The following is a 14,952-nucleotide window of genomic DNA, read 5'->3' on the forward strand; positions in this document are numbered from 1 at the left end:
AAATGCAATGTTTTATCTTTATGGTCAAATTGCGTATTTATTTATTTTTGTGTGCAAAATGAAATTCGTTAAAGTGTATTAACCTTTTCTTTATCAAATTTTCTTATGGAGGCACCGTTACATTTAATTTAACTTTATGAACCTTGTGAACTATTTAGCAATATGATAACACTAAGCCCTACTTTTTACGGCCGTAAACCAAAACCAAAGATTATTATTGTGTTGCGACTAATATTTTTAAAATTCAACATTAGTGTAGGTTACCGAAATGCTTTTTAAAGAACAAATGATTGCAAGATTTCCATGGGCCTTCAAAAGTATTTATAGGGGTGAAAATTTATTCTTAATGTTAGTAGGAATTTCGTTTTTTTAAATATTGCCATTTTAGCGTTTAAAGATCTGGTAATACGGGGCACCTAGGACTGCTTGCGGTCCTATCTGGGAGCTCTAGCGTTGTAGTGGTAGATATTGTAGTGGTTGGAAGGCAAATGGCCTAGGAAAGAGGCATTTTTTTCACAAAAGCGAAGTTTTTATTTTTTCTGTTACTTGGAGAGAGGGTCTGGTAGCAGATTCTTGGGTGGGATTGAAAAGAGGATTTTTGCTTTTAGCTCCTATCTTCTGTGCTGTAAGAGAGAGTTGGTTGAGAGTGATGAGTTGAGTTGAGTTGATGAGGATGTAGAAGTAAGGGTACAAGATGATCACTGTGATGAAACTTTAAGCTAATTCAATGCAAAATTTGCAGTTTTGCGAGAAATCAAAGCACAGAATTTTGTAGTTCCAATACATTTTTGGTGAGATTGAGTTGATGATAATGAAGAAGGGAAGATAAAGAATGATCGTGAAGAAGTGGTTTAAACTAATTTAATATAAAGTTTACAGCTTCCCGAGAATTCAAAATTAAAATTTGGTGACCATTAGTTGAATACTGGTTGAACAACCATAGAGTTGAAATACTGGGGACCAACTCTATGGACTATCTCAACTCTATGGTTCCAACACGGTTGGAGAGACACACATGCGTCAGAGGAAAACTTTTAACGAAAACACTTTTTTCCCTAAGCGATCAGGCAGGCTAACACCAGTGAAATTAAAAGTTTGTTTTATTTACGAGCATGTGAGATTAATAGGTTGGCGACTAGAATCGTCTAGTTAAACCCAAAGGGATAGAGCATTCGCCTTCCAATGAGGTGAACCGGGTTCGAATCCCAGCAATGGTTAGTCGATGCGAATTTCGCATCCAGCTTGCACCGACTACGGTGCTGACGTAAAAAATCCTCAGTGGTTAGAGTACCTTTGTCGTCAGGCTAACCGTGGGATGTTTTCGTGATTTTCCTCACCATGTGACGCAAATGCTGGTTAGTTCAATCAAAAATTTCTCTCAATACTTTATCCAAGAGTTCCCTAGTCTTTTGGATTTGGTTCAAAATTACAAGACTACGGAGATGAGGATTAGTAGTCGTAAACACCAAAAAATTGGGTCAGCTGTTCAACGGAGGTTATAAAATAAAATAGTTAAACCCAAAAGGAACACTAAGTTTTTTAAAAGATTTTCGTGATGGTCATTGCTGATTAAATGATGAGTGGAAAGTAGGAACACCCCCGATTGAGTCGCGCATTGTTTGTCTATGAAGATCGTTTTTTTCGCACTTTGATCATTTTTTGCAATGGTAGGAGAGAATTTTCAAGCAGACATATTTCTAATGAAAAGCAGCATAGAGTGGTAGTTACAAATATGTTAATGCTCCAATGCTTGAGGGGACGAAATTAAAATACACAGTCAAAACAGAACTATCAATTCCACACTTAGGAAGAAAAAGCTTATGTCTGCTAAATATTTGCAAAAAGATTAATTGTTTTTATCTCTTTCTGGTTTTAAAATTTTGATGAATCTAAATCGATGATGATTGATAAAATTATCTTTATTTGTCTGAAAAAATTAGGGGACTTTAGAGATCTCAAATTATTGAGAGGGATATGAACCCATCGTCCCCCCCCCCACACCACTGATACCCATGAATAATACTAAAAATATGAAAAGTACAAAATTGTAACTTTCCACGCATAGAATCTAAGGAAAGTAGTAGAATTATATTGCCTTCATTAATTATTGTTATACGAATACGTGTATATATGATAGTAAGTTATAAAAAATTATAGAAATTACAAATACAAATTATCAGGAATTCTGAATTTTAAAGAAGTTTGAAATTTTAAAAACGTAATTTTTTTTTTAATTTCCATCTTTTTGTTGTGAAATAACTGGATGTAACTATAGGTTCTCAACCGAATGTAAAAATCTCAATGTCCACGAAAACTTTAAAAAAGTAAGAAGTAAAGATGTATTTCAATTAGTTCGATTCCCCACCACTCTTAATATTTCGAAATAAATATATCTATTTGCAAAATTTGAGAGATGGAATTTTAATAGAACCAAATTCATTAATGTGGAGTTTTAATAAAAAGAAGTGAAAATTAATGAAATTTTTTTTTTATATTACTACAAAAAAATTATAAAAAGACACTACTATAACTATTATAAGAAGACATTAAAAAAGGCATCGAAATTAAAAGTAAGTGAATTATTCCCAAAGAACAGTTAGGAGCAAGGGAAGAGATCCGTGGTTGGCGATATATCGAAAGATAACACAGCCAAAAAAAAAAAAAACCNAAAAAAAGCCAACCCCACATAAGCAATATTAAATTTGAAAATAATTTGGCGAAAGGAAATCGCCAAAAAGCTGAATAAGTATAACCATATAAACTGAAACTTTTTTGTGTTAAGAAATAAAGAATAAAGAGTTATAAATAAATTTTATTTTTGATTTAGTCGCGACAGTGAATTAAAGAGTTTTATATGTGTATTGTAATAAAAAGTTAGCAATTGCATTGATTGTTAAGAAAAGAATAAAATATTTAAAATACTATAGCTTTTTATCAAACATAATAAAAATTGAATAATTGGTTTAATTTAATTAAAATTCGATTAAGAATGATTGAAAAAAAATGAATTAAAGATACTAAAAAAAAAATGTAAAAGCTAGGAAATATGCAATGCCTATTGTGTGCATCACAATATAGAAATACTTATTAGATAGATGGTTTTGTTTAGAAAATTTATAGATTTTGTGATAAAAAAGTTAAACTGTCTGATGAGCTTGAAATCTATTTTCCAAGTGAGAATTCCAAGATATTTTGTAATATCTTTATTTGATTTATTTTACGATTCCTTTTATGCTATGAACTGGGCTATAAAATTTATTACGTATTATTTACTCAGAAGTATTGTGTGCCAGTATAACATTTTATCATAAATTCAATTCTTGAAATGCTATTCAAACTGAAATTACCAATACAAATTCGGATTTCTCACTGATATACGTTTCATTGTGCACACGAAATATTAGATATCATTTTTCAAGAAAATACTGTTTATTCTTCCTAAACTAGTCGTTCGCTTATGTCGAAAGTAAAGAAAAAAATACTATGCCCAGTGTTTTTCTTTTAATTATCATATTTTTATTAAAATTCTAAGATTTGGGCAGTACCGTCTTTATGCATGGGCACACCTACGCAGTGCTCGGGGGCCCAAGGCACTCAAGGGGCCCTTGAGAATCTTGTTTTTATAAATTGTGTTTAAAGAATAAACAACATTGCCTTATATATTTTTTAAAATAAATATATACTATTATATAAAGTGTGCATCTTTTCCCCACAAATAGTGATTGATTATCATGAAATTACCAATAATTTGAATAGTTTATCAACAAGAAAACTTAAAAAAGGCAACCGAAATCCTTTTTTCTACATTCCAATAAAAATTTTAGGTACCGTCATGTGGGGCTACTTTGTGCAGGATTTCGCAGTTTTTGAACTTTGACATGTAAAATAACTATGTTAATTCAAACTTTAGTAAAATTTATCGATATTATATTCATAACTGGACTCAGACAGGTGAATTTGATCAATATTGGCATTATTTGCATGTAATATTTACAAATAATAAGTCAAAACATACCTTGCACAAAGCCACAAAGTAGCCCCCAAGTGGGGCTACTTTGTGCAGCGATAGTAATTCAGTTTAATAATCATGTTTTTAGTAAAATAATGATATAAAATTGCTAAAAAAGTTAATTGCGACATTTTTAATAACAAAAACATCAAGATATGTAATGTTATTAGTTTGAAAATAATTTTCAGCGTTAGAAAACCATTTTTTATAAAGAATTTTTTCTTAAAAAGAATGTTTCAAAACATTTGAATTTAAGCAAAAGGAAACCATATACATTTTTTAACATTGAAATAGATGAAATTTCAAAAATAATAATTTTTACATATTCATTAGCATTTATAATATTGATAAATTTGAACATAACATACTTGAATGAACATGATAGAATATGCTCCTCAGTTTCTGTCAAAATCACCTGATGTCCTATAAAATATATTTTTATGGGTAAAATCGTTTGATTAATTCATTGAAAAGTACTTGTAGAAGAAAAATATTAGTTTACCAACACGTTTTACGTGTTTCTTGGGAATTTTATTAGAGATAGTATTTCTGTGGATTTTGTACTTCCGAGTAGCTTCTGCAATCGACATACCTCCAGCAACTGCTTGCAAACATTGTTGCAGCTTTTCTAAAGTGTAATCACGGTAGTTTCTCGTTCCAGGTTTTTTATTTATAGCGTCTGACTATTTTTCTGTCGAAAAAAAAAAAAAAAAACGAATGAAACTTTGCACAAAGTAGCCCCACAGTGCATTTTTTTTCATTTTCCGTTTATTTGTTATTAATTTTCAAATTTTTTAACGTTGAAATGATATAATTGTTTATTAATATATAAATAAAAAATTTTGCACTTGCGACAATTGTTTTATTAACGTCTTTGCATTTCACAGCTAAAGTTTCCACGCACACTTTTCGACGTCCGACGTTCTCGGAAAGTTCTTGACATTGGATAAACAAAACACACTCTGAGATTGTTTTAAAATTCTAAAAAAATGTTTGTAGTAATAGAGGAGACTTCTATCTTCAAATTCCACACATTTTTAACGTGAAAAAAGCATAATACTGAATAGCAGCACTTGAAAAGTGCCAAATTCGAATTTGCACAAAGTAGCCCCCGCATGACGGTACTTGGTTATTGAAAGATGTTTTAATGATTGTTTTGTTTGGCAAAATAACTCATACCTTTTGAGTTTTTTTTAAAAATGTGTTATACCATTACGCTTATTCAATTTAAAATGATTATTTTAATTACCTTACATTATTTCGAAAATGATTTCATTATTTGAGGATTACAATTGGTTAGCATATAAATTTTTTTTTTAAAATTATACATAGTTTAAAAATGCTTTTTTTTTGAGTTTTTGGGGTAATCAAAATGTGTTTAAATTTGTTAAAATTATTGCATCATATCTTAAAAATGATTTATTTTATATTTGTGAAGTTTTTTAGTTCGTTTTTAAACATTATGATGCGTTGTAGGGATCTAAAATATTTGTTCTGTTACATGTGACATATTGATATCTAGCCCTTTTCTTAGCAGGGATTTGAACGACATCAATATTTTGTATTTTTAAAATTTATTTCTTTAACTGTTATGTTATAATATTAAATGTAATTTTAATTAAAATATCTTCAATTCATACGTAAGTGTATAAACTCAAATATATAAGCTGAAATTAATATTTACTATAGCCATAATATTTTTTGAGGACTTGGTGAAAATAAGGGTATAAGTCTGAGTCGTACTCAAAAAAGTCCACTTGATACCGAAAATTTTACTACGAGTATAAATCACGTCCATTATATTTCAGTCAAAATTAACCAAGATCAAGCAATTTTCCCGTAAAATACTTTAATGAGTGACTCATATGTTTATTTTTACTTCTATTACCATTTACTTTACATAACTGAGACTTCATATCAAAATACGATCCAAAAGCATTACTACTAGCTAAATTTAAATATCGTTTCTGAAGGTTCTCAAATTTTTAATTTGGTGAGATTATCATATGTTGCATCTAGAATAAGTAGAAGTTAATCTGTCTTAACTCAGTCGAGGAAAAGATTAAAATTTAAAACTCTATTACGAAAAATTAGCTAAAATTGTTTTGGTTATATTTTTTTAGGTTGGATAAAACTAAAAACTTAACTAGCAGGTTATTCATTACACATGTTTAACGTTTAATGGGGATTTTTTAATTTTGGGTTTTTAGTGTGACTAGAACGTATTTCGGACAAAACAAATTATGAGAAGCTTTATACAGTCGGGTCCCGCAGTGGGCTGATCGTCAAGACACGGTTTCCAATAGAACACTGAAGTCAAACATCACTGACTGCGGTCAGTGTGCAGGTGGGTGATCACTTTGATGAGCCTGCAAAGGGACCGAGGGTGTGAGGTATCGGTCCTCGTTTAACTGTTCTACCTTAAAGTGCTCGACTTCGAGTGCAGGTCGTCAGGCTACCGAAGCTGGGAATCATCCCCTCTACAGAGGATCATAATTGTGATGTCATGTCTTCGGATCATTCTCAGGGATGACTTCCAGATCGTCGCCAATAGTCTATTGTGCAGCCTAGTGAGTCGTAAACCAACAACAACTTTATGCAGTTGGTGAAAGCGTCGCTCACACCGTTGGTTGAAGAGATGAGTGTAGTGAGTTCGATCCTGGCAACCGACACAACCGGCGTGCATACGCAGCAAGGTGCGCGCTAAATCTGTCGTGGCTGAAAGTCCTCTTGTTGGTTGTGGTGTAGAAGTTTGGAGAGAGGGCTGCCAGTGCAGGCCCTGTCCACGTCATCTGACCAGGGTCCTAATTACGTGGCATTCTTACCATAACGTTAGAAGATAGGGCCCTAAAAATGGGCTAGGTTTGTGTTTTCAGGGAAAGCCTTCTTAGTAGAGCTCTTTTTCTCGAGGCACGCGTAGTACTACAGTACCACTTAGTACTGCAGTATCACTGAGAAAGTGGGTGAGGGTGGTTTGATCCTTCCTGCCACCGTCAAGTGCCAGAGAGCCACAGATACATTTTAAAATACGGTGCTGCAGATCAATACAGAGAACCTACTACTGAGGTGGTGCCAGATATAAAAATTAAAACTTCAAGAAAATCCGAAATAAAAATGGGCGATTTACTACTCCCTTCCACTCATACTAGTGTTAAATAAATTTTTACCAACTTTTTATCTTTCAAATATTTTGATAATTTTAGTTCAATTTGGAAAATGGACTCAAAAATTTATTTGAATCGGTGATCAGAGATGAAGAATTCGAAACATTTTTCAAAAAATACTAATTATTACAAGTTAAAATTTAAGATAAAATGCTTATTTTTTTCCCTCGACAGTTATTTCCCTGAATCTGCTTATTCATGTGTATAATTAGTCGCATGATTACTTATTTTATGCAATTCCGAAATTAGTCAGCGTTCATTCTTAGAAAAAGAGGCAGTTTCACTTTCACTTGCTGGGAAAATAACTTTTTCTTTTTTGGGGGAAACATCTCATGCGTGGAAGAGCGAAATATTGTTTCAAAACTTCAAATTTTATTATTATTATTACTATTATTATTTAATTTTTGTGGTTAAATGTTCTTCCTTGATTTTTCATTTTTTTTTTAAATTTTTGATTTATGTATTATTTGTGGAAAAAGTGTGAGGAACAGCATTTCTGTGCCTGATTTCGAAACTTAAAACATCGTTTTAAGTTTCGAAATCAGGCACAAAATCAAAACAAAATTTTCCCCAGAAAAAAACGAAACAAAATTTCGAAATTCATCGAAACAAAATTTTCCCCAGAAATTGTGACTTTTCTCTTTCTTTTATTTTATTTATCTTTATTTAATTTATTTCTCTTACGGAAATTTCCAAATAACTTTTTAAATATTTATTACATCATAATATTTCGACAAACAACATGATTTATTCTTGACATTATGACTTATTGCGTCATAACTCTGCTGAATATTTAAACGCATAAAAAAGTCACTTCTCTTCCTGTTAAAGAAAATTTTTTTGTAATTACAAAGCATATGAAATATACATTATGCATATTTTAGTTGCTAAATGTTATTAGAAATGGATACGGTATTTTCTCTTAGCTTTCTTATGTTTTCATGATTCATCAGAAAAAGGCTGTCCCTTAGTTGACTTGTGACTACTGTCCCTGACTATAAATATTATTAAATTGATACCTAGAAGATCATATATAGGAATAAATAATTCGTATGACGCCTTATTCTTCATATATAGAAGAAATCTGATAAATTTTTAGATATCAAGTTGAAAATTTTTTTAATCTGAATCAGATCAGAGATAAAAATATTTTTAGTTGTCGCTCATGCTGTCCCTTTTCTATATGTAGTTTTATTTTAATAGATTAATTTATATTTTATAATAAATAATCTTTCCAAATGCTAATTTGGAAAAAAGAACTACATGAAATACAATGTGGTTATTAAGGCTAACTAGATTATACTATTTAAGACTTTTTCACTCCTGTTGCTGTCTCTATTGTACCTTTTAAATTGTATCCCTTGTTTTCATTAATAAAAAAATTAATTACTTTATCAAAATGATACCGAAGTATTTAAGAGTCTATACAGTTTCAGTTAATACTTCGTAAATTTATTTTTTAAATACTATCATTTTTTTTTAAAAAAAAAGTACTTTATGAATCATATTTTATACTCTTGAATATACTCTGAAAAACCGTCCATAAACTTATGAACTAAGTGAATATTTCCTTATGTTAACTACCACATTAGATTTAGTGTCACTGTGTATTGACTTTAAGACATAAATTTAAATATTTGTATTTTGTACACTTACTCTAGACAAATTACTTCTGTAACATTGACGCTAAAGAATTTTGCCCAGCCATTTTAAAGTATTTTGAATAGAAAAAAAAAGTAAATAAATAAAATAAAATAAAAGTAAAATCAGAACTGATCTTTTTTCTTTTCTTTTTTTTTCTTAAAAAAAAAACAAAGAAAAAACATCAAGATAATTAGATTTAAATGAGAATAATTTTTTTTAAGCAAGCGATTTTAGAAATGTCAATTAATCATAATCGTTTTNTACATTGGATTTAGTGTCATTGTGTATTGACTTTAAGACATAAATTTAAATATTTGTATTTTGTATACTAACTCTAGACAAACTTACTTCTGTAAAATTGACGCTAAAGAATTTTGCCCAGCCATTTTAAAGTATTTTGAATAGAAAAAAAAGAGTAAATAAATAAAATAAAATAAAAGTAAAATCAGAACTGATCTTTTTTCTTTTCTTTTTTTTCTTAAAAAAAAAACAAAGAAAAAACATCAAGATAATTAGATTTAAATGAGAATAATTTTTTTTAAGCAAGCGATTTTAGAAATGTCAATTAATCATAATCGTTTTAAATTTTAAATTTTTGTTGTAAAATGAAATGTCATACCATTTTTAAAATAATAAAATGCTCTACATCAATAAATGGGTAACTTGTGGTGCAAATTTTGTGAGCTGATTTCTGTATTGTGTCTTAGAAAATATGATTGCGATTCCCTTGCACATTGGGAAAAAATAAATTTTATGAAATAGAAATTTTTTGCATTTAAATATCGTCTGCAAAACACTTTTATTTTCTACAACCAATTTTTTTTAAATTGTTGGATTAGTTTTATTAGTGCAGAATATAACGGATTATAGTTGGGCTTATAGCAGCGAGTGTTTCGCTTTTACAGATATTGCCCCGTGCCGGAGAGACAATTTCTGTGACTGGGAACTGAGTAGAGAAGCTTTTCAGCGGTCAATCGTCAAAGGAGGCGCCCTGTGCCCGCAAAAGTGGACCTCCTGTATACGTAGTGGTGGATGTAGGAGTGGAATCGAGCTGTTCAGCCACTGAGCAGAGGGGGAATCCCTTGGTGACCGCCAGGGGCTCCGCGGTCCCTGCACTTTTCCCGGGTACTACGTCACTAGCGTCTTTCGCCTTCTTCCTCATTCTACTACGTTTCGTCGACCGCGATCGACCGGTTCTCGAAGTTTAATATACCAGCTTTATCTGAGGAAATAATTGTATCCAACGTGTTCGAAAATTGTCACTGCTATTCCTGGGTTAAAGCATGTAAGTTTGGTGTAATTTTTATTTTTTTAAATGGACATTATTAACATGTGTTCGAAGAGTTCACCGCGTGGTAAGGTACTAAGGTGAGAGAGCGCGGTAAAAGACAAAATGGCGCCACCTCTGGCCTCGCTTTTCTGATCGTTATAAAACCGGTGGCGAGCAAAGGGATCAAAAAGGATAAAGTGGTTACTCGATTGAAAATTAATTTTTTTAAATTAATTTATTCATTCTATTTTAATCATAAATAAAGAGGAATATTTTTGAAAATTTGTTACAGAAGCTTTAGTTAATTTTTTTCGTTCTTATTTTTTTTTTCTTTTTCAAATACGAGCACATAATTTGCGGCAGGGTTCAAATGATTAATTTAGTTTGATTTAGTTTTCTGTATTAGTCAAATAAATTTTTTAAAAGCCTCATTTTTTTGAAATATTGAGTTCGGTTTAATTATTAAAAAAAGAGTATAATTTTCTAAATTTATAAAAAACTTTTTATTTATTAAATTTTTTAAAATTTCTTTTCAAAATGCAATTTTCGGTTCGTTTTTGTGCGTTTCCTTCTAATCAAGAATTAAGTGGAAAACACAGCATAATTAGAATAAGAATATTTCGTACTGTTTTTAAAACTTCACGAAGTATTTTCAATAAACTTTGAAGAACAGAAAAGCTTCAATCAGCAAAATGCTTTTTCAAGGAGTTCAAGAATTTAAATTTTTCGATTTTTTTTATTTATTCAAGAAAGTAGTATTAATTCTTAACTAAAAGGAGCATTTCACACAGTTTTAAGTTTTATTTAAAAGTCAAAATAAGTTTACTTGAAATTGATGGTAATTTATTATTTTACGCTAACAGTACCGACATTTACTTCAGTTATTCTGNGGAAAATTTTTTTTTTTTTTTTTTTTTTTTTTGTAACAGGCATATAGGATTTCCTTTACGTTTAATTGAATTATATAATAATTGATTAAATAAATTTCTGAGAAATTACTTACTTCATTTGATAAAATGTTTATTAAATTATGAAAAAATTTTCACCCCGAAACATTGCTTTTCTTATACGGTTGAGTAGCTGTACTAATAAACATTTTCAAATTTAAATGTGATTTCAATCTGTAAAACTTGATATTTGATCATTTAAAGCGTGCAATTTTACCTACTTTGCCCTAGTGTCAATATTTTAATTATGTGGATAGTCTCTCTCATTCACTTTATGAAAAAAAAAGAAAACGAACAGAAAGGACGAAGTAGATGCTATTAGTTTAGTAAGTTTTTTAGGAAAACAGCAATTTTGCAAATGAAGAACATTTTTGAAACCCGGAACCACATTATTACTAATTTCTCACAGTAGAATTTAAATTATTAAGACTTTGTGTATCATAAGCATTTTAATAAATTTATAAATATTCATTTTTTTTTCTTGTAGAAAAAAGAATAATATTCTATTCTAAATGTAATTCGGATTGTAAGTTGTTGTAAATTGAAAAAACGAATAGGGGGCTTGCCATTTGTATGAAAACACAATTATATATAATTGATGATCATTATCTTTCTTATATAAATGTAGATACCATGACCCCGAAGTGACGAGATAACCTTTTCTCGCTTTTTGCTAATTATTTTTAGAATTAGTCGAATAAAAATCGATTATATTACTATATCTTAATACTGAGCAATCAAAGCTATCTTAATTTTGTGAAGGAAAAGTAATTATAAATGAAAAGTGATACAATAATTAAGGTGTATTTAAATTTCCGAAAAGTGTAATTTTAAATAATTTCAACAGGAAGACCAGAGAGAACGGAAAGTGTAAGATTCATAGAAATCTAAATAGTAAAATGACATATCGTTGTAAAATGTAGTATTTATCTGTAATGTTTACGATAAAAATATGAGGCGAAATTAAGAAAAAAAAAAGTTGAATACTATTTACGTAATTTCTACACACATTTAATTTAAACTTGTTTTCATTTTAAATCTCAATACTGCTGTTGATTTTGCACCCATTTTAATACTGCTCATTTATTAAGATAAAAACTTTCAAATAAATACAATTTCACGTAAGAGTTGGGATTTCTTATTCAAAACAAAATAATTTATGAAATATAAAACCTATAACTAAACTGGTTGTAGTAAAAAAACTTTTTTTATAGAAACTAAAAAGTCGGGAACTTTCGTTTTAGACTAATAAAAATGCAAAGAAAAAGCTTTTTTAATCAACCTATACAGTTTAAAAAATCGTTTCGCAACCGATATTCTCAAAAATTGTCGTCTACGTTCACAAATGAAGCACTTAGTTGGGAACTAAGGTTTGGGTTTAAGATAACTATTATTTTGAAAATAAAATAAACAACATTTTAATTGTGGTAATTACTCGTAAGAAATATTTTTTCCTTTTTAAAATTTCTCTTGCAGTTTAGCGCTTTTTTATCGTTGACTATAAATACCATACTCCATGTAAAAAATATTTTGTTTCTTTCGATGGCATATAAAATTATTCAAATTTTCACTTATTTCAGGCATTAACAGCCAGTTTCATTCGTTTAGCTATCCAAGGTTTGAATGCCTATTCTCATTTTTCAGCTTCATGATTAAAATATTTATAAGAAAAAATTAAATATAAGCATAACATTAATCAATTCTTCAGTTAAGTTTTAAAAATAGCAGGAAATTTATTAAAAATAATAAACTGTATTTATCATAATTTGTAAGTACGTGGAGCATCGTTTATACGACGCCGAAGGGACCACCGAAAAACGTCGTATAAACGATAACGTCGTATAATCGATTTTTACTTCTAAAACTGAAACTAACTCTGTTTTCAATTAATTTTAATGTTTAACGTGTTAATTTACATAAATTTCTAAATTAGACAAAGCAAAACAAACAAATAACCAAAGGAGAAAAATTGCAGTGAGCCATTTGAATGTATGTTACCTTTAATTATATTTTCTTGCTATTATTCTCTACAATGCTTTGAATAGCGAGTTGAAGTTATTGCTTTTTATGATGCAATTTTAAATTTCTAATCTCGGCCAAATCCAATGGCTGAAGCGCACTTGTGCAATTTGCAGGAAAAAAGAGAGCTTTTACATTTTCCAAAATATTTAGTATCGATGGGTGCGCAGGACATTGGTCGATGAATAGAGCAATTTTTCGTTTTTTCCTCTTCATAACATTGTCTAGTTTTTTCAGTCATCTAGTAAAAATTACGGTCGTCATCCAAGCATTCTTGTTGACACCCTTTTCTGCATCATTAATGTTGACAAATTCCGCCCTTTTTTAAAATACACAAGAAAAAATAAAAAATTAAATAAAGAACAAAATCTAAAAATCGACGTATAACCGATTCTGTGCGTCGTATAAACGATTTATTTTTACATTAAAATGAATAGGAATGATTTGGGACCACACTAAAACGTCGTATAAATGTAAACGTCGTATAAGTGATCGTCGTATAAACGATGCTCCACTATTAAATACCAGCTGAATTCAACTTTCTTACAGGATTAAAAAAAAGTAAATGCGAAAAAAAAATCAAAAAAAAAAATTCATTGTTAATTAACACTTTGCAATCCTGTACAAAAAATTCTTCATCGAAAAATTTACAAAAAAATTATTATTGTTTGTTTCTCTTTCCTGTCTCTTTAAGTAGTTAGTTTCAACCAAATAATTATTCAGAAGATCCTAACACCCATCATATAACATTTGAGTCTTTATTGATATTAGCGACACCTAACCTATGCTTAAAATCTAGAGTGACTCGGACAAAATAATTTTTTTTTTAAAAGATGTTTAATCAATATTTTTTAGCATATGTATATGTTTTTAGAAATTTTGACATCTTTCCGATGACTTGATATTAACATCAAAGTTTTTTAGTGAGCTAAAAAAGTATAAAAAATCATTAAAGTGTCCGCCAAATGACCGCCTCAAATACAGTATTTAATAATAAATGGAAAGCAAAGAAGAGCAATGCTTATCACCGAAATAGACAATAGTATACATTAAAAGTAGGTCAAAAAGAATTTTCTAAACCTGAATCATATTATTTATATTTGCGTCTTTATTGATTTTAGCGACACCTATGCTAAAAATCTTGGGTGGCACGGACAAAATAATTTTTTTTTTAAAAGATGTTTAATCAATATTTTTTTAGCATATGTATATGTTTTTAGAAATTTTGACACCTTTCCGATGACTTGATATTAACATCAAAGTTCTTTAGTGAACCAAAAAAATATAAAAAATCATTAAAGTGTCCGCCAAATGACCTCCTCAAATAAAGTATTTAATAATAAATGGAGAGCAAAGAAGAGCAATGCTTATCACCGAAACAGACAATAGTATACATTAAAAGTAGGCCAAAAAGAATTTTCTAAACCTGAATCATATTATATTTGCGTCTTTATTGATTTTAGCGGCACGTTTGCTTACTTTCTAGGAAGACCAGGACAAAATAAAAATTTTTTTAAACACGTTGATTCAGTATTTTTTAACATATGTATATGTTTTTAAAAAGTTTGACACCTTACCAATGACTTGATATTAACATTAAAGTTCTTTAGTGAGCTAAACAAATATAAAAAATCATTAAAGTGTCCGCTAAATGACCGCCTCAAATACAGTATTTAATAATGAATGGAAAGCAAAGAAGAGCAATGCTTATCACCAAAATAGACAATAGTATACATTAAAAGTAGGTCAAAAAGAATTTTCTAAATATATTTGCGTCTTTATTGATTTTAGCGACACCTATGCTTAAAATCTAGGGTGACACGGACAAAATAAATTTTTTTAACGTTGTTTAATCAATATTTTTTAGAATATGTATATGTTTTTAGAAATTTTGGCACT

At 29.5% G+C, this 14,952-nt stretch overlaps 2 protein-coding genes across 2 annotated transcripts in view; one reads left to right on the forward strand and one right to left on the reverse strand.

Annotated features, from left to right (window-relative positions):
- The window catches only part of LOC107456010 (nedd8-conjugating enzyme UbcE2M-like), a 31,758-nt gene extending 27,078 nt beyond the window's left edge, over window positions 1-4,680 (reverse strand). The window contains exons 1-2 of the mRNA XM_043051186.2: window positions 4,512-4,680; window positions 4,378-4,432 (exon numbers count right to left, since the gene is read on the reverse strand). Coding sequence (XP_042907120.1) covers window positions 4,378-4,389 — 12 coding nt within the window. The 5' untranslated portion in view covers window positions 4,390-4,432; window positions 4,512-4,680. The remainder of the gene's footprint in view (window positions 1-4,377; window positions 4,433-4,511) is intronic.
- The window catches only part of LOC107449396 (glutamine synthetase 2 cytoplasmic), a gene marked incomplete in the record, with an annotated part of 54,863 nt that overhangs the window by 5,050 nt on the left and 34,861 nt on the right, over window positions 1-14,952 (forward strand).

The sequence above is a fragment of the Parasteatoda tepidariorum genome, chromosome 8, assembly GCF_043381705.1.
Source record: "Parasteatoda tepidariorum isolate YZ-2023 chromosome 8, CAS_Ptep_4.0, whole genome shotgun sequence".
NCBI classification, from domain to species: Eukaryota; Metazoa; Arthropoda; class Arachnida; order Araneae; family Theridiidae; genus Parasteatoda; species Parasteatoda tepidariorum.